Source organism: Amia ocellicauda, chromosome 1 (assembly GCF_036373705.1).
Source record: "Amia ocellicauda isolate fAmiCal2 chromosome 1, fAmiCal2.hap1, whole genome shotgun sequence".
In the NCBI taxonomy this organism is placed as follows: Eukaryota; Metazoa; Chordata; class Actinopteri; order Amiiformes; family Amiidae; genus Amia; species Amia ocellicauda.
In genome coordinates, this window is record NC_089850.1 from 41,099,818 (window position 1) to 41,125,482 (window position 25,665).

General features: G+C 38.3%; 1 protein-coding gene across 1 annotated transcript in view; it reads right to left on the reverse strand.

Moving 5' to 3' along the window:
- LOC136759096 (dynein axonemal heavy chain 6) overlaps positions 1 to 25,665 on the reverse strand; it is a 95,329-nt gene that overhangs the window by 50,038 nt on the left and 19,626 nt on the right. Inside the window, exons 17-35 of the mRNA XM_066713932.1 lie at positions 25,449 to 25,621; positions 24,688 to 25,035; positions 20,809 to 21,150; positions 20,127 to 20,520; positions 19,531 to 19,721; positions 19,003 to 19,248; positions 18,342 to 18,463; positions 15,098 to 15,269; positions 13,970 to 14,074; positions 13,563 to 13,681; positions 12,421 to 12,495; positions 11,943 to 12,030; positions 11,123 to 11,373; positions 10,473 to 10,704; positions 9,569 to 9,622; positions 8,983 to 9,128; positions 8,189 to 8,257; positions 7,370 to 7,556; positions 4,655 to 4,734 (exon numbers count right to left, since the gene is read on the reverse strand). Of these exons, the coding sequence (XP_066570029.1) occupies positions 4,655 to 4,734; positions 7,370 to 7,556; positions 8,189 to 8,257; positions 8,983 to 9,128; positions 9,569 to 9,622; positions 10,473 to 10,704; positions 11,123 to 11,373; positions 11,943 to 12,030; positions 12,421 to 12,495; positions 13,563 to 13,681; positions 13,970 to 14,074; positions 15,098 to 15,269; positions 18,342 to 18,463; positions 19,003 to 19,248; positions 19,531 to 19,721; positions 20,127 to 20,520; positions 20,809 to 21,150; positions 24,688 to 25,035; positions 25,449 to 25,621 (3,394 nt within the window). The remainder of the gene's footprint in view (positions 1 to 4,654; positions 4,735 to 7,369; positions 7,557 to 8,188; positions 8,258 to 8,982; positions 9,129 to 9,568; positions 9,623 to 10,472; positions 10,705 to 11,122; positions 11,374 to 11,942; positions 12,031 to 12,420; positions 12,496 to 13,562; positions 13,682 to 13,969; positions 14,075 to 15,097; positions 15,270 to 18,341; positions 18,464 to 19,002; positions 19,249 to 19,530; positions 19,722 to 20,126; positions 20,521 to 20,808; positions 21,151 to 24,687; positions 25,036 to 25,448; positions 25,622 to 25,665) is intronic.

Below are 25,665 nucleotides of genomic sequence, written 5' to 3' on the forward strand. Positions count from 1 at the left end.
TACCCTGATTCAGCCACAATCCTGCAAGTTCCAATTAGGACTGTTTTATACACAAATGTGTCCAGACAGATATTTCATGTGATATAATAATGTGTGGCCTACTTTAAGTCTGCCCCAAACTGTATGGTGTTCACACGGTAACCAGGATTTGTTCAAGTTTGATTTTAAAGCAGTATTAAAGCAAGTTACAGCTGCCACTTATAAGTTCAGCAGCTTGGAACATATGCTACAACAAATGTATTCAGGACTGGCCTACTTTATAATAGTTGTTACAACATGACTGATTATTCTCTAACTGCATGTACAAATGCAGTATACACTATAGATTTTTTATTTAAGAAATTAATCAGTAACCCAAGGTATATATTATAATTAGGTAAGCAATAGAGTGCTAGATAAATCTGATTGAAGCCATGTCATGATCAGCACATAAGTGCTAGACATGGATACACACAAGTAGAGGCATTTCAGACATGCATGATAGTAGACTTTTGATACAAAAAGCAAATTAACAATCAGTTTCTTCAACAACAAATGTAATATATGTTCCAGGCAGCGATTTATATGTAAAAAAGGAAAAGGGGGAATATTTGAGTCCATGCATATTTCTCACTCATGTCCTTGCCTTCTCATGAAGTTCCTGACCTTTGAAATAGTATTTTAGGACCTTCTAGGATTTAAGCTACTAAATCCCCATGTAATCATCTCTGTTCAAGAGATTATGTTCCTTTGAACCTCTTGAATTCTATGCTTTACTAAAGTAATAGACAAACGAGTGGAATAATAGATTAATTCTTGTGGTACAAAATCAAGCTCAGATTCTGAAGAAGAGAACATAAGAAACTTTACAAACGAGAGGCCATTTGACCCATCGTGCTCATTTGGTGTCCATTAATAAATAAGTGATCCAAGGATCCTATCCAGTCTACTTTTAAATGTTCCCAAATTTTCAGCTTCAAACACATCGCTGGGGTGTTTGTTCCAGATTGTGACAACTCTCTGTGTGAAGAAGTGTCTCCTGTTTTCCGTTTTGAATGCCTTGAAGCCCAGTTTCCATTTGTGTCCCCGGGTCCGTGTGTCCCTGCTGATCTGGAAAAGCTCCTCTGGTTTGATGTGGCCCATGCCTTTCATAATTTTGAAGACTTGAATCAAGTCCCCACGTAGTCTCCTGTGTTCAAGGGTGAAAAGGTTCAGTTCCCTCAGTCTCTCAGTAGGACATTCCCTTCAGACCTGGAATAAGTCTGGTTGCTCTCCTCTGAACTGCCTCTAGAGCAGCGATATCTTTCTTGAAGTGTGGAGCCCAGAACTGTACACAGTATCCAGATGAGCTCTAACTAGTGCATTGTACAGTCTGAACATTACTGCCCTTGTTTTAAATTCTACACTTTTGACAATATACCCTAACATTGTGTTTGCCTTTTTTATTGCTTCCCCACATTGTTCGGATGGAGAAAGTGAGGAGTCCACGTAGACTCCTAGATCTTTCTCATGCGTTACTTCATCTAGTTCTATTCCTCCCATAGTGTAATTATAGTGGACATTTTTGTTACCTGCATGTATTACCTTGCACATTGAATTTCATCTGCCAGGTGTCAGCCCACAACTGAATGTTATTTAAGTCCCTTTGAATAGCCTGTGCTACCGAGATTGTATCTGCTGAGCCACCTATTTTAGTATCATCTGCAAATTTGACAACTTTGCTAAGTATCTATGACTCCAGATCATTAATATAAATTAGAAAAAGCAAAGGCCCTAATACTGATCCCTGTGGAACTCCACTAACAACCTCACTCCAGTTAGAAGCAACTCCTCTAATCAACATCCTCCGTTTCCTATACATCAACAAAGAGGTCAACTGATCGTGTACAATGTGTTTTTTGTGTGTGTTTTTAGTGATGCCATCCACTTAACCTCTGAGTGAACCTGCTTGCAAAAAAATATTATTTAGAAAAATGCTTTAGAAAATGTTATTGCTAACTGAGGAGGAGGCAGCTCTCATATAGAGTGTATCAGTTATTGTTTCATTTAATCTAAATAACTGAAGAAAGTGGCCATTATTTTACATTAGTCATTTACCACTAGGTGATGCTGTAGATTTGATACAATCAACCAATATCTGTTGTGTGTGTCTGTGTCTCACACTGAGAGAGAGCGAGACAGTACTGTGCAAAAGTTTTAGGCAGGTGTGAAAAAATGCTGTAAAGTAAGAATGCTTTCAAAAATAGACATTAATAGATTATATTTATCAATTAACTAAATGCAAAGTGAGTGAACAGAAGACAAATCTACATCAAATCCATATTTGGTGTGACCACCCTTTGCCTTCAAAACAGCATCAATTGTTTTTATGTATACTTTGCACACGGGTTTTGAAGGAACTCGGCAGGTAGGTCGGCCCAAACATCTCGGAGAACTAACCACAGCTCTTCTGTGGATTTAGGTGGCCTCAGTTTCTTCTCTCTCTTCATGTAATCCCAGACAGACTTGATGTTGAGATCAGGGCTCTGTGGGGGCCATACCATCACTTCCAGGACTCCTTGTTCTTCTTTACATTGAAGATAGTTCTTAATGACTTTTGCTGTATGTTTGGGGTCATTGTCATGCTTCAGAATACATTTGCAACTCCATTTACAGAAATGCAGCCCCAAACTTGCAAGGAACCTCCACCATGCTTCACTGTTTCCTGCAGACACTCATTGGTGTACTGCTCTCCTGCCCTTTGGGAACAAACTACCTTCTGCTACAGCCAAATATTTCAAATTCTGACTCATCAGTCCAGTGCACCTGCTGCCATTTTTCTGCACCCCAGTTCCTGTATTTTCGTGCATAGTTGAGTCACTTAGCCTTATTGCCACGTCGGAGGTATGGCTATTTGGCGGCAAGTCTTCCATGAAGGCCACTTCTGACTAGACTTCTCCAGACAGTAGATGGGTGTACCAGAGTCCCACTGTTTTCTGCCAATTCTTAGCTGATGGCACTGCTGGACATCTTGCGATTGCGAAGGGAAGTAAGCATGATGTGTCTTTCATCTGCTGCAGAAAGTTTCCTTGGCCGACCACTGCGTCTACGGTCCTCAAAGTTGCTTGTTTCTTTGTGCTTCTTCAAAAGAGCTTGGACAGCACATCTGGAAACCCCTGTGTGCCTTGACATTTCTGCCTGGGAGAGACCTTGCTGATGCAGTATAACTACCTTGGGTCTGGTTGCTGTGCTCAATCTTGCCACGGTGTATCACTTTTGACAGTAAACGGTCTTCAGCAACCTCACCTTGTTAACTGAGTTTGGCTGTTCCTCACCCAGTTTTATTCCTCCTACACAGCTGTTTCTGTTTCAGTTAATGATTGTGTTTCAACCTACATATTAAATTGATTATCTTTAGCACCTGTTTGGTATAATTGTTTAATCATACACCTGACTATATGTCTACAAAATCCCTGACTTTGTGCAAGTGTACCTAGAAGAGTTGATGCTGTTTTGAAGGCAAAGGGTGGTCACACCAAATATGGATTCGATGTAGAATTTTATTCTGTTCACTCACTTTGCATTTAGTTAATTGATACATATAATCTATTAACATGTCTATTTTTGAAAGCATTCTTACTTACACTAAATTGTACCCACAAAACACCAGTCTCAACGTCAACAGTGAAGAGGCAACTCCGGGATGCTGGTCTGAAGTTGCACAGAATAAGTCAGAATGACCAATAAAAAGAAAAGATTACGATGGGCAAAAGAACATAGACACTGGACAGAGGAAGACTGGAAAAAAGTGTTATGGACAGACAAATCTAAGTTTGAGGTGTTCGGATCACAAAGAAGAACATTCGTGGGACGCGGACCAAATCAAAAGATGCTGGAGGAGTGCTTGACGCCATCTGTCAAGCATGGTGGACGCAATGTGATGGTCTGGGGGTGCTTTGGTGGTGGTAAAGTGGGAGATTTGTACAGGGTAAAAGGATCTTGAAGAAGGAAAGCTATCACTCCATTTTGCAACGCCATGCCATACAGTGTGAACAGCGCTTGATTGGATCCAGTTTCCTCATACAACAGGACAATGACCAAAAGCACAGCTCCAAACTATGCAAGAACTATTTAGGGAAGAAGCAGTCAGATGGTATTCTGTCTATAATGGAGTGGCCAGCACAGTCACTGGATCTCAACCCTATTGAGCTGTTGTTGGAGCAGCTTGACTGTATGGTATGTAAGAAGTGCCAATCAAGCCAATCCAACTTGTGGGAGGTGCTTCAGGAAGAATGGTGTGAAATCTCTTCAGATTACCTCAACAAATGGACAACTAGAATGCCAAAGGTCTGCAAGGCTGTAATTGCTGCAAATGGAGGATTCTTTGACGAAAGCAATGTTTGAAGGACACAATTATTATTTCAATTAAAATCATTATTTCTAACCTTGTCAATTACTATATGTCCTATTAATTTTGCTATATTTCCTATTCAAACTCATTTCATGTATGTTTTCATGGAAAACAAGGACATTTCTAAGCGAACCCATACTTCTGTGTAAAGAGGTACATCAAACTGTTCATAGCCTAGGGCCACAAAATGTTTTAACACGGGTCTGCCCCCACATACATATACAGACACACACACAGTTGTAACATATCTGTATGTGTGGTAAAATTATAATTACTTATACTTACTTTAATGCTGTAAATCTCCTCTTTTGACCAGCCATGACTAATACTGACTTTATTGCTCTCATTCCAAAATCATAGTGATCCTAGAGAAACAAACACTGTTTAACACAATTTCAAATGTACCATCCCATTAAAATACATTGACATTTCTCTGAAGTTTGACCACCATACATAATTTTACTTGGATGTTTTGGTGAGGCAAAGTTTCCAGCAACTGCTGAAATTGTGCAAATAAATTAATTGTATTCTCTTCAGATCAATAGAACTGATGGTAGAGTTTGGCCTGAGGCAATGTGAGCCATTCCAAGAAGAAGCCAAAGGAAGCAAGAATCATTTGCTTGAAATCTTAATATTCCTCGAAAATGTGCACTGAAATTGTCTGAAGAAAAAAATTACATTGATAAAACAGAAACAACTATTCATTTTTTTTTTAAATGAATCATCTTGCAATGTAAAAATAGATAGCAGAATGGAAAAAGCAAGGGTTTAAAAAGGAAGCACATTCCCATATAGACAGTGTTGGTACTGCTGGGGGGTAGTCAGCTGACATTTTAGTCCTAGACAAACAGTCAGTACAATTGTGTCTGGAACACTTATTGGATTAGAAGGCAATAACATATCTATCTAATCTTTACATCATGTTATATCCAAGAAGAATCTGGAATAGCAGTTAGCTTATACAGTGAGGGAAAAAAGTATTTGATCCCCTGCTGATTTTGTACGTTTGCCCACTGACAAAGAAATGATCAGTCTATAATTTTAATGGTAGGTGTATTTTAACAGTGAGAGACAGAATAACAACAAAAAAATCCAGAAAAACACAAATCAATTTATAACTTTTTTGAAATGCATGTTAATGAGGGAAATAAGTATTTGACCCCTTCGACTTAGTACTTGGTGGCAAAACCCTTGTTGGCAATCACAGAGGTCAGACGTTTCTTGGCCACCAGGTTTGCACACATCTCAGGAGGGATTTTGTCCCACTCCTCTTTGCAGATCCTCTCCAAGTCATTAAGGTTTCGAGGCTGACGTTTGGCAACTCGAACCTTCAGCTCCCTCCACAGATTTTCTATGGGATTAAGGTCTGCAGACTGGCTAGGCCACTCCAGGACCTTAATGTGCTTCTTCTTGAGCCACTCCTTTGTTGCCTTGGCTGTGTGTTTTGGGTCATTGTCATGCTGGAATACCCATCCACGACCCATTTTCAATGCCCTGGCTGCGGGAAGGAGGTTCTCACCCAAGATTTGATGGTACATGGCCCCGTCCATCGTCCCTTTGATGCGGTGCAGTTGTCCTGTCCCCTTAGCAGAAAAACACCCCCAAAGCATAATGTTTCCACCTCCATGTTTGACGGTGGGGATGGTGTTCTTGGGGTCATTCCTCCTCCTCCAAACACGGCGAGTTGAGTTGATGCCAAAGAGCTCGATTTTGGTCTCATCTGACCACAACATTTTCACCCAGTTCTCCTCTGAATCATTCAGATGTTCACTGGCAAACTTCAGACGGGCCTGTACATGTGCTTTCTTGAGCAGGGGGACCTCGCGGGCGCTGCAGGATTTCAGTCCTTCACGGCGTAGTGTGTTACCAATTGTTTTCTTGGTGACTATGGTCCCAACTGCCTTGAGATCATTAACAAGATCCTCTCGTGTAGTTCTGGGCTGATTCCTCATCGTTCTCATGATCATTGAAACTCCACGAGGTGAGATCTTGCATGGAGCCCCAGACCGAGGGAGACTGACAGTTATTTTATTTTTCTTCCATTTGCGAATAATCGCACCAACTGTTGTCACCTTCTCAACAAGCTGCTTGGCGATGGTCTTGTAGCCCATTCCAGCCTTGTCCCTGACATCCTTGGACAGCTCTTTGGTCTTGGCCATGGTGGAGAGTTTGGAATCTGATTGATTGATTGCTTCTGTGGACAGGTGTCTTTTATACAGGTAACGAGCTGAGATTAGGAGCACTCCCTTTAAGAGAGTGCTCCTAATCTCAGCTCGTTACCTGTATAAAAGACACCTGGGAGCCAGAAATTTTGCCAATTGATAGGGGATCAAATACGTATTTTCCTCTTTAACATGCAAATCAATTTATAACTTTTTTGAAATGCGTTTTTCTGGATTTTTTTGTTGTTATTCTGTCTCTCACTGTTAAAATACACCTACCATTAAAATTATAGACTGATCATTTCTTTGTCAGTGGGCAAACGTAAAAAATCAGCAGGGGATCAAATACTTTTTTCCCTCACTGTATGCTGCTTTTTCAACCTACCACCCTAAGCCATAGATCTTTGAAGTCATATATTTGAAATGCACTGGGACAAGTGTTTAAAATACCCAGGATGATTGCTACACATGTTTAAAAAAAATGTGCTATAGCACAAAATCCTTCTACATGGACTTAAAGCTGAATTTGTTTACCCTGAATATTACTGACAAATATATACACAGTAAAAATAACACGTTGTGCAGGTTCTGAATTGGGCAACTTTGTTCTTACACTTACAGATATACTGTTAAATACTTGCATACTACACCTTGAAAGAGTAAATTCAATTTGCTAGGATGATTGAAATATCACTGAGAAATAAGTATTGTGTCGTGAACAAATATTTAATACATTTATTAGCTCATTCGAAGCTGAATCGATAGTCTTTGGTGAGACAGGCTACTTGTTATTAAGGTCCAATAAAGCAGTACCCAGTGGCATCTCTCTGCAACATACCTGTTGTGATAATTGTGTGCTGACTAACTGGTAAAGGTTGACAATCTTCCGGGAAAGTGACTTTGCAGACTTGAAGCCCTCTGAAAACAGCATAATTTCAGCAATGAGGCCATAATCAGGAACCATCATCGCCACAGGCCGGAAAAGGGATTTCAGGTTGTCAGGGAGATCTACTCTTCCCTTGTAACTGTGAAAAGAAAGAGGATACAGACTGAATATTTGCTCCCTGAGGCCGAGAACTTCGGTCTGCTGCTTCATTGAAAGCCATTGTATTTTTAATTATTCTGATTGTTTTTCATCCCAGCGAGTGTTGCATTGCAATTAAGACACTACTATGTTGATAATGGGTATGAATTTCAATTGCTAGGACTATCTGAGATACATCTGATCAACACCTAACATAATCTTCCCTTCCTTATAATTCTTTGAAATATAGGCAGTGAAAATATCACAGACTGTGCTGGTTAACATGGGACCCGTCTAGATATCATATACTCCCAATAAGGAAACATGGATATTGGAAAAACAACATTTTAGAAATCACCTTTATATTTCTGCTTATAAAAATACAGTCATTGAGGCATATTTACAAATTACCTCTGGAGTTTTGAGGTAACAGGTTGGTTGCTAGATGTGTTGGTAATAGGACTGTGCAAGGTCACTGGCCAGTTATGGAAGATTTACAAATAAATAGACCAAGCCAACTTTTTGCTATTCATTGTGTATCACCAAACTAACAGAAAATCAAACAGATAACATGCAATAAGATATGCAACATGTAAGCTACTTTAATCTGCTGCATTCAATATTTTAATTTACCTTGGGTTCATGGTAATAAATACTCCACAGGAGGCATTCAGGCGGATATCTCTACCCTCAAAAACAAACCTGTATATGAAGAACAAATCAAAAAACATTCAGATTATCAAAATACCGCAGAAATCTTGCTAAACAATTGGTGAAAATTGTGAATAACTGTAATTTAATCTAGTGCCAAAATACGCTGAAACTCAAATGCATTACATTGTATGATCCACTTCAAATCCAATGTAGCAGTCAACAGAAATACCATAGTGAATTTTAAGTTGACAAAAAGCTTGGTCAGCAGCATTCATAATCTGATTTATTATTTTTGTTAAAAGAAAAATATAAATACATATAATATATGCAAAATGCAAGACAATTATAATATATTACCATGTCATGTGATTTCAGTAACAAACACCAATACACACAATGGGTTAACGCAGAGAGCAGTAGGTGGTGGCCTCTGATAACACTCTGCATTAATATTAGTGTTTAATTGCGTGTGCTGTAATCTGACAGATATAATTATATTTTAATGTAACATGAAGTCTAGATTTTAGATTAGATCTAAGTCTTGGAGAGTAAAGTGTGCAGAATGTCTGAATCACTGCACTTTTTCTTTGGTCTATGATACATGTAACATTAAGAACTTCAGTTTCTAATTAATTTATGTTGGCATTTTTACCTTTTGAACTATCCATAAAATGAATATAGTGTAAAAACAAATACATTATACACAGTTCACACATACCATATTCTGCACTGTACATATATAATTTTTAATTAGTAGAAATATGTACACATACCTCATAGTCTGAGTATCTTTTGCAACCTTGATAGCTTGAAGCTGTGATGCAATTACAGATAAAACCTCCACATCGATACGGTTAAATTCATCAAAGCAGCACCAGGCTCCAGACTGCACCATGCCAGAGAATAGTTTCCCCATCATCTGATAAAACAAATTTCTGGATTATAAAAAATAGCAATACAAATCCATATCTGTGGTAGACTTAAGAAGTCTAATAAGTATAATAAAATAACTGCATGTCAAATTTAGGTAAAAGCCAAATTTTAGTGGTCCAGGTCTAGTTTAACATTAAATACTTTAAATCCACCATAAACATGATAAATTGCTTATATCCTTGAAGACATTTGGAACCATGTTATTTCATTTTCTCAATATGCTTAGGCAGTGGACAGTCATGATAAACTAAAACCAGAAACATTTTTAATTCTTAACACTGAACTTAAGTGCATTTACACCTTTTTTAAAGTAGCACGATTTGCTTTTATCAGAAGTATAGTTTATTCCACATAGTTAAGCATGCATTAGGGCAAAAGGGAGCAGGAATCTGTAAAAGACCGTTGTACAGTACATTATGATATTACCTTGTAGTCTAAGCCTTCAGAGCAGTTGAAGACCACACAGAATTTCCCAAGAGCCTGCAAATAGAAAACGGCATAGCGTTCTCACTTATTATTATTTCCATGTGGTAATACTGGACATTTACCACCGTTTAGTGAATGAGGCCCAAGATGTTGAATGTTCTTCACAATGTAAATTCAGATTAAAAGGTGATACTTTGGCAGACTATATTTATCAAATATAAACATGTATGAAACAAAATGTTAAAACGTGTGATATCCTTTCATGATTTGTATTTGTTGAATGTCTAATTTGTGTCTTTCAGTCAGGTAAGGGTTAGAGTGATTAGAAGTATGCTTTTTAAAGCTTACATTTTCTTTTACTCCTAAGGTCTATGTGGAGCTACAATTTGCTGGTCAAAACCAAACAAGAACAAAAGAAGAATTGATTTCAGAAACACCTGGAGACACAATTATAGAGCCCCACAACAGTGGTCTAGAGAGGACAATGATCAGTTTTAGCCACTGTTACAAATGTGTCTTTCAGGATAAACAACAGTTTCACCCTAATTAGACTAACTACAGTGGGAAGAAAACTCAACACTCCGTTAACAATTTCATGATCTTTTACACAATACAATACTGAGACTACAGGATGATAATATTACATTCTAATCTAAGATTGTTTCACAGACCTTTGAATAGCTCTTGTCTTGGATTACCTGACCTAAATGGATCAAAACTGTACCTTGCCATTGGACTGTTCCTAACAAATACCACTGAGAATCATGCCCTTCATCGTTTACACATGGCACATGATAAACACATGTTAAACTGATGGGTCTGTAATTTTGAGGAGAACAATTGCTCCTTCTGTAAACAGGCAGCAGATTTCCTTTTTCAATCCTTTACCACATAGAGAATGTACCTTAGCCAGGTCTTTAACCGTTTCGGTTTTGCCTGTTCCTGCAGGACCACTAGGTGCTCCTCCCAAATGTAGGCTGAGGGCCCCAGTGAGGGTCAGCCAGCAGCGGTCAGTGAGGGGTGTGATGACCAGCCGGTGGGAACATCCCAAATACTCATACCCATACATGAAGGAAGCGTTTGCCTGGACTACATAGCACATTGAATTGTGCTCATTCCACTCATAATGCAGCTGCCTGGGGACAGAGAGAAGAACATTCTTAATACAAATTATGATCCAACTGGACCTTATTTATTGATGAAACGTCTGGTGATGCCTCATTAGGTTATATAATGTGTGCAAAGAACTGTGTGGGTGTATTTGCAAATAACTTTACTTTTTCCCTCTAATATTCAGTTGAAAAATACTTGTAAGCCTTGAATTACTTTTTTCTGGGATTTAAAAATAAGCATCTCTCTCATGAAAAATAAGTCTAATTAAACTTTGGAGTAATTCAATGTTGGAATTCAACCTCAAACGAAAAAAGGAGAAAAATCAACATTGATTAGTTAGAAAAAACATAATTGTTTGTAATTATGTAATATTTACAAAATAAGAAGAACATGTTAAAGAGTTGGTAACTGCACAAGCAGGGAAGGACAGAATTCAAATACCTTGTCCACTCAAAATCATCAGCCTTACAGACTTTCTGTTGAAAGAGGTGAGTCAGCACATCTCTGCAGTGGACAAGGATGGTCAGTAGTGCCCCCACTGTGGCTTGCTGATGTGGAGGGAGTGGCTCTGATGTCAGGTCAGCCAGCTCTTCAAGGTGATGGACAAGGTCTTGAAAGACACCATTCAGAATCACGTTCTGATCTGTGCCACTAAAGGAATGCCCACATTCCTTGTAAAACATGATCTGAGTCTGTGAATTAAAATGGAAATTCAATAAACACTGAAGTGTCTACTTTACATATCACAGTTCAGATTGTTCTCATTAACGTGTATGAAGTTAATGTGTATGAAGTGGCCATCAGTCCTATTTCTGCTGTGCATCATAAGGGAAGAGAATCCCCAATTTGAAGCCCAGAGGGAATGCCTTAATATTTCAAGCTTCCTTTTTTCTATCTTATGTTCATCATTTTGTGCCTTTCTTTTCCTTCTTCCATCGAACACTGTGCTTTTCAGTCTGGTTTCAATGAGGATACTATGCACATTTAAATACATATCTCTAATACCCAAGGATATTGTCATCAAAGAACCAATGTGTTTTCTGTTGAACAGGTGATTAGCCTGTGTAATTCTTAGACCAAGCATTTATTTCTAGCTAACCACCACAAAATGACGACTTTACTGTTAAAATGCTACATGCACATCGTCCAAAAAATACCTTAAACTTTACCTATTTTGGAAAACGTTTCTGTGTTTGTGCAGGTGACTATGAAAACATATGACAGTAGATTTTATCTGGTTTTCTTTTGCTTTTGCACTTACCACAGTAAGCACAACTTGTCCGGGGTGAGACAGTACCCACTTTTTAAACTCCAATGGGTTCCAGTCCATCATGCCTAACTTCAAATGCCTACAATGAGATTTTGTTTTACTGTTAATTGTACATTGTAAAATATATGGGACACCATGTACAGCTATGAACATGTTACCCAAGGCAATGAAGGATGGAAGAAATGCCTGCCCTGTAAGACTCCCTCATACAGATTCTGTGCCAGGAATAGGCTGAGGAGAGGACTGGCAACTTTTAAATTTCTCTCTTGCATAAAGCTACCAGTGATACCACGACGACCATGTGTGGTTTCATTGTTTTCTTGTCAAATATGGATATACTTATTCTTAAATTAAGTGTCTTTATATATACACTGTAGCTACAGCAGGAATTAATGGAATTATACCAAATGGTAATTTATATTTTTACTTGGTAGGCCATTAATTAAGCAGTAATATGCAAAACTATGACCTTTTCATTGTGTTAAACATTGCAGTTTCCATGTTTCCCAACCACTGCTCCACAGGCCCACGAACTTGAACAGTCCTGGAAGGCAAAACAATTTTCAGAATACTTGAAAAAACATTAAATAACAGGGAAGGATTTAATTTAAAACCTAAAAATGTATGAAAATATAGTTTAAACTGAATTACACTGATGTATTCACTTGGATGCACTCAAAGTTACGATTGATCTTGAGCAAAGTAAAGTATAAAGTGTTCAGGAAACTGCCAGAAAGCTGACATTGTGGAAAATCAGCAACATTCTAAGGAAAACCGTTAAAGCTAACTACACTGAACACTCAGATATTTAAATTAATACCCCTTTTGGTTGATGGGCAAAACTTCATGCCAGAGCTAAGATGACAAAGCCTGAGCATATATCCGCAGGAAAGAATATACTTTTCCACAGAGAACTGTTCTATGATTAAACTAATAATTTCAGCCTGAGAGGATCAAAATGCAATTTAAAAAGAGAGTTCAAAGAAATGTACCCTGTCTCCACAGTGGAGCTGGGAGACAGATAAATAATTATTTCAGGTTCTTTCAAAACTTAAGAAACTAGTCTTGCCTTCATAGAAAAAATGCTCCAAATGCTGTGATGTATCAGGATAGCCTGAAGCAGCGCATACTACTGTGGAGGTTTCTGTACATTTTTCAATGACACTGCTGTCAACCTGGTGGCCCTTTAAATCCCCAGATCTTGATGTAGGAGAATTTGGAAAATAAAAGGATGTAAAGCTACATCCTACCAGCACGTTTTCATATATATTATACCTAAGTTACTTGACATTGTCACTTTATCTCCCTCGATGATCGCTTTAGAAGCACACAGCATTTATTAGTCTCTGTTTAGTATAATCCCCTGTTAGACTGATATGAACTTAATAGGCATTAGTAAATTATTGATTGCCTTCCTGTTCTTATATATCTGAAGACTGTGTGTTCATTTGAAATCAGACATGCCTCTGACAGAGTGGACCCAAGGGTTTAAAAGTATATTCTGGTGAAATGCTGCATCATATTCTGATTAGTGATGGCTTATTGCACGGCTAAATAACCAAAGTCCTATAGATCATGCAATTAAATGCATGCCCTTATATTAAATCTTACTTTAGTAAGTGAATAGTTTCAAATTCTGCAGATCTTAACGATGCCACTACTGGGTGAACCTTAGCTTGCTCTTGAATGTCCAGAGATCGGATATTGTCAAAGCATTTTGCCAAGTGCAGCTGGAAGAAAACAAACACATTTGGATTATATTAAACAATGTATTGAATCCCATATTTATATTGTAGGATCTATGCAAGTTCGTATCCATGTTTTATGCATAGAATTGTAATATTGATACAGTACAATATGATACATGGTATTGGTGGTTACATTTCTCTGTTTTGAAGAACTGAATAGAAAACTTATTACAGCTTGTTTCCTCAAAATACTGATACATTTTAGGGAAATGTATACAGACTTTCAAAACCAATCATTTTGAATGATATTTTGATAAAATGACAAGTTACCTGTATAGAGTTTGGATCTTTGCTCTGTGATAAAATATCCAAAAGGTCTTCATTGCTAAGAAAGTAGAACCTTGGGAAAACCATCCTCTTCATCTCAAGATAGTCCTGAAAAAATAACATGGTTTCTTTACATTTTATATATTTTAGGATTGCGGCTATACAATCACTTTATGACACCAGCACAAAAACAATTAACAATTAAACTAAATTAATCAATAAATGACATTTGGATTGTTTTAAATGAGGTGTTCATACTTTTGATGTCAATGCCATAAACCATATTGTTAATAACAAACATTGCTTAAAGTAATTAAAGCATACATGAAAGATATGTTCCTACAATATGTGTGTTAAATTATTAAGTTAACTTGTAGAGAGACCATGCTAAAATGTTGAGTAAAATTGTTTACATTCATATTTATAAATTTAACAAGATACATTTGTTTCCCCATTAAGATGGTAATTTTCATCATTAAATTGAGCATTACTCTTATGAAGAAGTAAAGCATTATTCTGATTATCCCTGAGGAGCCCTGTAAATCTTCCTATGCTGTGTTCAAACATCCAATCTGACAGCCTACGGCTGTTTGCCCAGCTTCTACATGGGGGAATTACTTAAATACCCAAGAACTGTTTATACTTATAGTCCAGAAACAGGAATGAACACAGTGTTCAAAATACTGAGGATCAAAAATAAGAAAATCCACATTTAATTTCTTCTCTCAGCATCTAATGTGCTATCAAGAGGAATGTGATGCTATCTGGAATTGTCATTTTAGAAATATCTGATCTCTGGTAAACATTCGATGATGTGAAGAAGCCAACAATCACCCAGATGACATATCAATTCTGGCCTAAGGATTTGTTTTCTGGCACTAATTGTTTAGCTCGGATTGAGTGTTTCCAAGTACTGTAAAACCAGTCTTTACCAAGCTTGAATAGACTGGCAATGATGATGGAGAGCAAGACTATAGCCAACACAATTCCTGAAAAGTCTTGGATAATATGATTAAGGAAACAGTTACAATCTCTGCTATACAATTCCCAATACACTTTACAAATGATAACACTGATACCAAAAATCTAATTAAGACATTAAGTTCCACATAAACAGGGGGGAAAGGTCACCTCCAGACATTTCTGTATTGTCTCTAAGTGTCCATTGCTAGCTTGCAGAATTTCCAAAACTCCAGGAGCAGTGGCGATTTTTAAGGCATTTGGGTTCTCCTCCGTTTTCTGCATGATCTCCTTCCAGGTCTTATCCACTTGTGAAAACAGCTTTGCCTCTGCTGGTAGCTGCCTGTGTAATATATATTAATGTCAGCTGGAGATTAATGAGCTGCTGAAGGGCTTAACAGGACAGCAATCCTCTCCTCAAACATTACCTAATTTTGTGTGAGATAAAGGGTGAAGGTAATACCAAGCAATAAAGGTGTTTGTTTGTTGCTTTGAGAAAGAGGGAAATGTTAAATCAGATGGCTGGACTATGGTATACAATTGTAGCTGAAAGTATTTTCCCCCTTCAAACAATGTTATTCTGAGAATTATTCAGTTTAAACAAAAATGTTAATTACACTGTGTGTGTATGAAATTATATTTGTTAAATTTTGAATCCTGATTCGGTCTAGATACATTTAAAAATAAAGGCATGATCTACGTAACATTAAAATCCACTGCATTGCTAGGCACAAAACCATGGTCCATGAATTCAATATTTTCTCTGAGACCAATTTTAAATTTGACATTCCTTTTAGAAAACTAAAAAACACAAAAAAGACATCCCCAATTTCTTCATAAACAAATATTAATGAACATACATATACATGCTGTAGCCTTATTTAAAAAAAAAAAACAGCTTACACCTTCATTATACTTATTTACATGTATTATTTTAAATAGTAAATAATTAATGAAAAGCTAATTAAAATTAAAAAGTGAATAGGATGTGATCATTAGGGACCTGATTTTCCCTGTGGAAACTGTGAGCTATTTGGCCCTTGAATTCACTCAGCATGTTATGGGCAATTAAATGAAGAAACGAAAAGGTTATCCATCAGTGTGTATTTTGAGTATGAGAGTATTGTATCTGTTAAGGTCTTATGGAAGAGGGCTCAATTGTACATCAAAACCTCATATTGTGTCACTATAATTGTAAGTCACTGGGAACGTGAAGTATAGTTCAATTTTGTAATAATAAAATAGTTAAATGAAGGAGGACAATTTAGATACAGAGAGTACCACAGGCAACTTATCATCACATATGGTCATAACATAAATGCTATTTACAGATTACCATATTCCCTAACATATGCTTGTGGCAGATTTCATTCTCAGATGGAGGCACAGATGGCAAGCAATTTCAGGAAAAATATAAATGGGGGAGTAGGGCACAACAAACAGAAGTCCACCTCAGGGGCTTGAGTTCTCTTACACATATGACATCCCAAAAGAGTGTCTGTATTAGAACTGACAACTTGCTGATCTGTACTTAGTCCTATACATTGAGAATTAGTTTTGTTTAAACATGTTTTCAGGTGGCTTCCAGGTTCAGTTTAAAAAAAAAAACCCTCAAATTATAAATCCCTGACTTTGCGATTTGTACCATAAAAATATTATTATTATTATTTTTATTTCTTGGCAGACGCCCTTATCCAGGGCGAATAGGAGGAATGACAAATTGATAAAACATATATACAGTGAGGGAAAAAAGTATCCCCTGCTGATTTTGTACATTTGCCCACTGACAAAGAAATGATCAGTCTATAATTTTAATGGTAGGTGTATTTTAACAGTGAGAGACAGAATAACAACAAAAAAATCCAGAAAAACGCATTTCAAAAAAGTTATAAATTGATTTGCATGTTAATGAGGGAAATAAGTATTTGACCCCTTCGACTTAGTACTTGGTGGCAAAACCCTTGTTGGCAATCACAGAGGTCAGACGTTTCTTGTAGTTGGCCACCAGGTTTGCACACATCTCAGGAGGGATTTTGTCCCACTCCTCTTTGCAGATCCTCTCCAAGTCATTAAGGTTGCGAGGCTGACGTTTGGCAACTCGAACCTTCAGCTCCCTCCACAGATTTTCTATGGGATTAAGGTCTGGAGACTGGCTAGGCCACTCCAGGACCTTAATGTGCTTCTTCTTGAGCCACTCCTTTGTTGCCTTGGCTGTATGTTTTGGGTCTTTGTCATGCTGGAATACCCATCCACGACCCATTTTCAATGCCCTGGCTGAGGGAAGGAGGTTCTCACCCAAGGTTTGACCGTACATGTCCCTTTGATGCGGTGCAGTTGTCCTGTCCCCTTAGCAGAAAAACACCCCCAAAGCATAATGTTTCCACCTCCATGTTTTTGACGGTGGGGATGGTGTTCTTGGGGTCATTCCTCCTCCTCCAAACACGGCGAGTTAAGTTGATGCCAAAGAGCTCGATTTTGGTCTCATCTGACCACAACACTTTCACCCAGTTCTCCTCTGAATCATTCAGATGTTGGCAAACTTCAGACGGGCCTGTACATGTGCTTTCTTGACCAGGGGGACCTTGTGGGCACTGCAGGATTTCAGTCCTTCACGGCGTAGTGTGTTACCAATTGTTTTCTTGGTGACTATGGTCCCAGCTGCCTTGAGATCATTAACAAGATCCTCCTGTGTAGTTCTGGGCTGATTCCTCACCGTTCTCATGATCACTGAAACTCCACGAGGTGAGATCTTGCATGGAGCCCCAGACCGAGGGAGACTGACAGTTATTTTGTGTTTCTTCCATTTACGAATAATCGCACCAGCTGTTGTCACCTTCTCACCAAGCTGCTTGGCGATGGTCTTGTAGCCCATTCCAGCCTTGTGTAGGTCTACAATCTTGTCCCTGACATCCTTGGACAGCTCTTTGGTCTTGGCCATGGTGGAGAGTTTGGAATCTGATTGATTGATTGCTTCGGTGGACAGGTGTCTTTTATACAGGTAACGAGCGGAGATTAGGAGCACTCCCTTTAAGAGAGTGCTCCTAATCTCAGCTCGTTACCTGTATAAAAGACACCTGGGAGCCAGAAATCTTGCTGATTGATAGGGGATCAAATACTTATTTCCCTCATTAACATGCAAATCAACGTATAACTTTTTTGAAATGCGTTTTTCTGGATTTTGTTGTTGTTATTCTGTCTCTCACTGTAAACATACACCTAGCATTAAAATTATAGACTGATCATTTCTTTGTCAGTGGGCAAACGTACAAAATCAGCAGGGGATCAAATACTTTTTTCCCCTCACTGTAGTATGTGCCCTTCATAAGTTAAAAGCAATGCTTAAAAGGAATGCTTGCTGCTTTTTTACGATTTTATTAATTATTCAATGTAAACGACCTCAGAATGGTCAACGTACCTTTGGATATCTCCAGCAGAGAAAATGGGTTCAAGGAAAAGCCACCTTTTCTGACACATCATCCATTCCTCCAAAGTGTGAGAAAAATGATTTAGCTTGCGGCCCCAACCTTCTATCTGGTGCTGTAAGATATGATGTGGGGCATTAAAAACAAAAACAAACTGCTTTTCAACAGAAAAAAGGACTGACAGAAATGCATTCCTTGTCCACAGGCTGATATATTGTGTCAGGACAAGAAATGCAAACAAACTAAAAAATGACACTGACTGAGGCAAACTAAGTTGCTATTCAAGAATAGCTGAAAAAAGTTGTGTGTTAATGAATCTGCAAAGCGGGATTAAATTATGGAAACTGTTCACCAATTGTAAATAAATCTCTGGCAATCTCAGTCAGTGACAATCTCCAGGAAACATCATCCAAATAGCTTTACTTAAACCCTTGATGAGGTGTAACTAAAAGCTGATTTAGACAGTGTACACTTAGCAATGTAGACTTGCTTCCCAAATGGTACAGCTCAAATGCTGACAGCTGTGATTCTGTTTCCTACCAATAGAGCTGTGCGTGATGAGACCCCACTGGGGACTACAGCACAGTGACAGTAGGATGAACTATATATAACTGCAGCATCATTAACACATGCTTCTCTTGAGCATTTACACACCTTAATTGGTTCAGCATAACGTGATGACCTGATGGTCGCCATGGTGGCCTGACTCTCCTCTAGCTGTGTCATAATCTCTGCAGCAGAGGCTATAATCCTGACAACCGAGGTGTCTGTCTGGTGGTCGACCAGTTGGAAATCTGTGCTTTTCCACAAGTCGATGACCTTGTTTAAAATTGCTTCCAGTGTGGCCTCATTTGTGGCTGTGCTGGAGATGTCTGCGATCACACTTTTGTACTGGAACACCTGCACAATAAAGGACAGACCCTGAAATGGTGGTGCAGGCATGTTTGTTTGTGCATTTCTCTCAGAGACCAGAATTTTGGCCATGAAGACAATTTCAGGGGAATGGAGAAATATTTTCAATGCATTATATGAGGCCTTGGTTTTGTCTTGGTAACAGTAGGATTTAGATAACATTTTAAAATGACTTCATACTGCTAAAACAAAACTGTGGATGTCACATCAGCACCCTTGTCTTTTATTTTTTACTATATTTTACAATTTATGTACAGATCCAGCCCTTACCTTTAAATCCAGAAGGTTTCCCAGTGTGAAGTTCTTTTCCTTGATAAAGGATCTTCCCAGTTTATACTCAATGTCTTCCCAGTGCCTTGGACAAAGATAGGGGTTCCTGAGAGCCACAATTATAGGCAGGCAAAGTTTAAAATCCATCACTCTCTGCTTAAGGTGTGGAACAATATCATTTTCAGGTAATCCTTCACAAGAAAAGAAAAATATATAATTAAGCCCTTTTTTTTTAATGAGCACAGCAGCAGTGTGGAGTAGTGGTTAGGGCTCTGGACTCATGGTAAAGCAGTGCTGCTGTACCCTTGAGCAAGGTGCTTCACTTAGATTGCTCCAGTAAAATAAAGCTGTATAAATGGGTACAAATGTAAGTCGCCCTGGATAAGAGCGTCAGCTAAATGACAAAAATTATAATAATAATAATGACAAATTGATTACTGAAAATTAAAATGATACCCAGACAATAAATAATGTGGGAAGCATTAATCGCACACAACAACAGGAAATAACCTCTTTGAGTGTGGTACTAATAAAATACATCATGTTCTGAGAAATCATTTATTTGTATTCCCATTTGTATTTGTTGAGAAATGTACCTTTCTCTAACATGTAGATCGTCTGTGTGAAGCGGTTCACATCTTTCTGAAGTCCATCCACGTTGAGATGGTCAAAGGTTGTATCCTTCCACTGACTGTACAGTTTCTCCCACTCATCCTGCATTTCCCACAAAAGATTTCGTAAACTCAAGTCTCTGTCAATATCTGACAGCTCTGCTTGCACTGCAGCAGCGCTCGCATCATTTGCCTGCCTTCTCTCTACAGGAGCTAGTAATGATTTCTTTGCCGACACAGAATGTCCCAAGAGGTCTCTGTAACAGGCATAACTGTGGGCTCTCCTAGAAAGAATTGCAACTTCCTCTGTCAAGGACTGGATGATTTCTTTGGCAACCTTTGGAATAGTTTCAGAGGAGAAGAGGACTGGATTTTTTACCTGAGAAAATATAAATGGTTATATTATTAAATTATCCAAATATTCTGAAGATATTGTGGTCACAAAGTTCACATTTTGTTTATGTGTAGTATCCAATCAAAATGCTTGTAGACCTAACATGTTTGATATGTTTGTGAGTCAACACACTATGTATGGATATCCTATGTATCGGTACCTCATTTGAGTAGATTTTGACGTTTTTGTAGTTTTACACTTAGTGGATTGATGTCACAGCCAATACAGAACTTATTAAAAATAAACACAATTAAAATAAACAGTTAAGCTTACCTTAGTCTTTACATGCACAAGGTCATACTGGAGTTGGTTTAGGCGATTACCCAGGTCAACACTAAACCTGAGGATGTTGTCATCTCTCCTTGTCTCACAGAAGACAAGAGTGAATTTGAGATGCTGGAAGCTGGTGACGAGGGTCTGGTACAAGGCCAGTTCCTCTGGAGCAATGGGGATGCTGTAATCCATTGCAATGGTATGCATCTGCATAAGGACATCATACTGCCTTTCCAGAAAAGGCATTTCCAAAGTAATCCGGCCAAGGAAGGTGATGTAATCAACAAACTCTTCCACTGTTTCAATGTCCTTATCCAGCTTTTTCAGAGCTCCTCCAATAACCTGAGAAGAACAAAAAAGTATTGTTCAAAGTATCATTGTTTGTGTTGGTGGTGGTGTGTATAGCAGTATAAGAGTTCAAGATGGTTTTCTTTTGTTTGAGTTTGACAGTTTAGAGTTTAACATTATTTGGTTTGAGGTAACCGAGATTGGTTACCCAAGCTACCACTACAGTCATTTTGTCATTATATACAGGTCGGGAAATAATTAAGAGACCACTTAACATTGACTTCTGAACTTGGAGTGGTCTCTTGATTGTTTCCAGAGCTGTATACACTACTGTGCAAAAGTTTTAGGCAGGTGTTAAAAAAGTGTTGTAAATTAAGAATGCTTTCAAAAATAGACATGTTAATAGATTATATTTATCAATTAACTAAATGCAAAGTGAGCGAACAGAAGACAAATCTAAATCAAATCCATATTTGGTGTCACCACCCTTTGCCTTCAAAACAGCATCAATTCTTCTACGTACACTTACACACAGTTTTTGAAGGAACTCGGCAGGTAGGTTCAAACATCTTGGAGAACTAACCACAGTTCTTCTGTGGATTAAGGCAGCCTCAGTTGCTTCTCTCTCTTCATGTAATCCCAGACAGACTCTATGATGTTGAGATCAGGGCTCTGCGGGGGCCATACCATCACTTCCAGGACTCCTTGTTCTTCTTAATGCTGAAGATAGTTAATGACTGTCGCTGTATGTTTGGGGTCGTTGTCATGCTGCAGAATACATTTGGGGCCAATCAGATGCCTCCCTGATGGTATTACATGATGGATAAGTATCTGCCTGTACGTCTCAGCATTGAGGAGACCATTCATTCTGACCAAATCCCCAACTCCACATGCAGAAATGCAGCCCCAAACTTGCAAGGAACCTCCACCATGCTTCACTGTTGCCTGCAGACACTCATTCGTGTACCGCTCTCCAGCCCTTCGGCGAAAAACTGCCTTCTGCTACAGCCAAATATTTCACATTTTGACTCATCAGTCCAGAGTACCTGCTGCCATTTTTCTGCACCCCAGTTCCTGTATTTTCGTGCATAGTTGAGTCACTTGGCCTTATTGCCACGTCGGAGGTATGGCTATTTGGCGGCAAGTCTTCTATGAAGGCCACTTCTGACTAGACTTCTCCAGACAGTAGATGGGTGTACCAGAGTCCCACTGTTTTCTGCCAATTCTTAGCTGATGGCACTGCTGGACATCTTGCGATTGCGAAGGGAAGTAAGCATGATGTGTCTTTCATCTGCTGCAGTTGGCCGACCACTGCGTCTATGGTCCTAAACGTTGCCCGTTTCCTTGTGCTTCTTCAAAAGAGCTTGGACAGCACATCTGGAAACCCCTGTGTGTCTTGAAATTTCTGCCTGGGAGAGACCTTGCTGATGCAGTATAACTACCTTGTGTCTTGTTGCTGTGCTCAGTCTTGCCATGGTGTATGACTTTTGACAGTAAACTGTCTTCAGCAACCTCACCTTGTTAGCTGAGTTTGGCTGTTCCTCACCCAGGTTTATTCCTCCTACACAGCTGTTTCTGTTCCAGTTAATGATTGTGTTTCAACCTACATACTGAATTGATGATCATTAGCACCTGTTTGATATAATTGTTTAATCATACACCTGACTATATGCCTACAAAATCTCTGACTTTGTGCAAGTGTACCTAGAAGAACTGATGTTGATCTGAAGGCAGATTTTTCTTCTGTTCACTCACTTTGCATTTCACACCTGCCTAAAACCTTTGCACAGTACTGTATATACACTTAAATGCAACACAATAAAATGAATAGAAAATATGAGCAAAACTGATGGCTAAGCATTTCAGTACCAGGCTTCAACATTAATTATGCAAGTAACAGGCGTATATAACTTCAACTTAAATACAGCAATTTTCACTTTTATGATGATAACACTATGGCCAACTGTAACAGATTTCAAGACTACATCTATGAGTTTTTTTTTTTTTATTACCAGCAGTGTAGAAAATAGTTTGTTTGCGATTTCCGAAGTTGCACAGGGTGAAGCAAATTAAGCACCTCATTACAAAATATGTTAATTAAGCATTAACAATTAACTTAACTGTTTCTTCTGAACCAAGATAATCGAAGAGCTAAATGTTGTACTACAGAGTTTCATTAATTTAGAAATTATCTTGCACATTTTTATGTATTATGAAATGTCAATTCTCCAGAAATTATCAGGTATAGTACAAGAGTATAAACATGAACAAGGTCCTTTTCAAAGTGAACTCCTTTTCAAGGTGATTTTTTTTTGTATACAACTTTAAACTAATTAAACCAAATGTGTATGCATTCAACTCTCTTTTTGTACAGTCTGACCTTAAACAGCTGAATGTAACTGCTGATGTTCATGAAGCATTCTGAGCTGTGTGTAATGCTCAGTGTTAGCAGGCTGATAAAGTGTGATGCTGAATAGCAGCTGTTTACAGCTCTGTAATTTGGTATGGGTCTGGTAATGGATTGTAATGGAAAAGTAGACAATGTCAACCCACAGCTTGCTCCCCAGCATTAATTCATAGTGGTTTGGTAAACTCATTTCCATAAATGATGCTGCCTTTCGCACTGTCCTTCTGGAGTGTGGAAGAGTTACAGTGATGTAGACAGAGCAGAATAATAATAATTGTAAATGCTCCTTATTAAAGAAAATATATGCATTGAGACATAGATTTAAGTTATGACTGACTTCAGTGGAAGTATAACAAATACTAAATTCATGTACAGGCTACAGGTAATTTCTACTTCATGGACTATATTTTAACCTGCCTTTCATACAGTGCAGTATATAGTAAAATGTTAACACCTCAGTCCATTTAGTCTGATTTTAGTCATTGCTCATTTACATATTTTTAAAATGTTATATTTGTAATGTAGAATCTACAATTACACAGCAGTACAAATTCAATGTAACCACTACACATTTTAATTTAAAATCTGGGGCTATCCTATTCAATTATTTTCAAAGTAGGAAGAGGGTTCATATTCTGTGAAGTTTTCTATTAGTGTAATACAACTAATATGATATTATATCCTAATTTTCTAGAGGAAAGTACTCTGTCTCCGGTAAAGTAGTTTACGTTTGAACAATTTAGTCTTACACATGCACTGAAATCATTATAAAATCATATGTAGATTCTAGACTGTAGATTAATTCAGGCTTCATAATTTCTTGACTGTCAGCCTTCAAGATATGAATCCTCTGCCAATCACTGCAAACTCAGAAGAGTACAGAGAACAATTTACATTTCTTCCCAAGTAAATGGACCAAATTAAAACTTGATCCACCTGCCAATTGGCGATTACAATTCTTGATGATTGCTTTTTATTAAAAGATTCTTCCTTCTATATCATGTGGATCTGCTATCAAGCATTATTTAAAATCTGTGACTGCCAGGTGTGTCAAATTTGGAATATGTTGAGGTAGAAAGTCATCATTGTGCAATTACTTTTCTTTTATACTCTAGGCAAATAGAGTATATCCTGTAGTAGCATTTACAGTGAGTTGCCTCAGCAAATGCAGAGAAGTACAGTACCTCCAACAATTCCAGATTTCTCATCTTGGCGATGGTTGGCAATGCAGAGTGAATGGTGGACACCAAAGCCTCTGGGTACAGCAAACAATCTTCCTGGTACTGGAGGCTCACTACCATCATCATATGAACCCGCTTTCTAGTCTCCATCATTTTCATCTGCTCTACATGCTCCATGTGTCTGAACAAAATGGACCTCAGATTCTGGGGGGTCCATTTCTGTTCTGCCAAGAAAGTGTCTATATCAATCAGCATTGCTTCATCTACCATGCTGCAATACTTCTGAAACCGCTGGCAGTAAACTTCAGTTGCTTTCATTCCGTTGTCAATTCTCCACAGGATATCTGCAATCTAAACACATGATGAAATTGGGGGCCCCATGTATAAGCAACAGTGACTGTGATTTTCAGCAACACCAGATTGGATTGGTCATTACCGTCAAAAGATAAGTAGTAATTCTACAAATTACTAGTAGTGTGTCTACGCCATTTATAAGAATCAGAAATTGACTAAGTTCTTTTGAAATGTAAACAGTAAATTAGAAAGCAACTTTCTTTATTAAGGCAACTGCTAAATAAATCATCTGGAGTCCTAGTCGTCTTCCTCTTCCTGAGACTCTAAGAAGAGTTTGCAAAATCAAATATATTGCTATCAAAGAACCATTAACCCTCTTCATATTTATAACTCACACACATGCACTCTATATTTCAACTCACTTCAAGTCTAATTATGAAACTGTACATGTTATTGTAGAGTATAATTACATTTGACTGATAGCTGGAATCCATTCCTAGCAACAGCTCTAGCTCTGGCCACTGTCTCAGAGTCTGCTGCCTCTCCAGGTCTCGCTCCTTGTCCACGGAGATCTTCCAGTCACAGAGAGGTGGAGAGACGAACACTGACAGCTGCGGGGCCTGACTGAAGGCTGGCAGTCTGTCTGAATCAGGAATTGCAAATCCCACAAAGGGAAATGTTAACCTT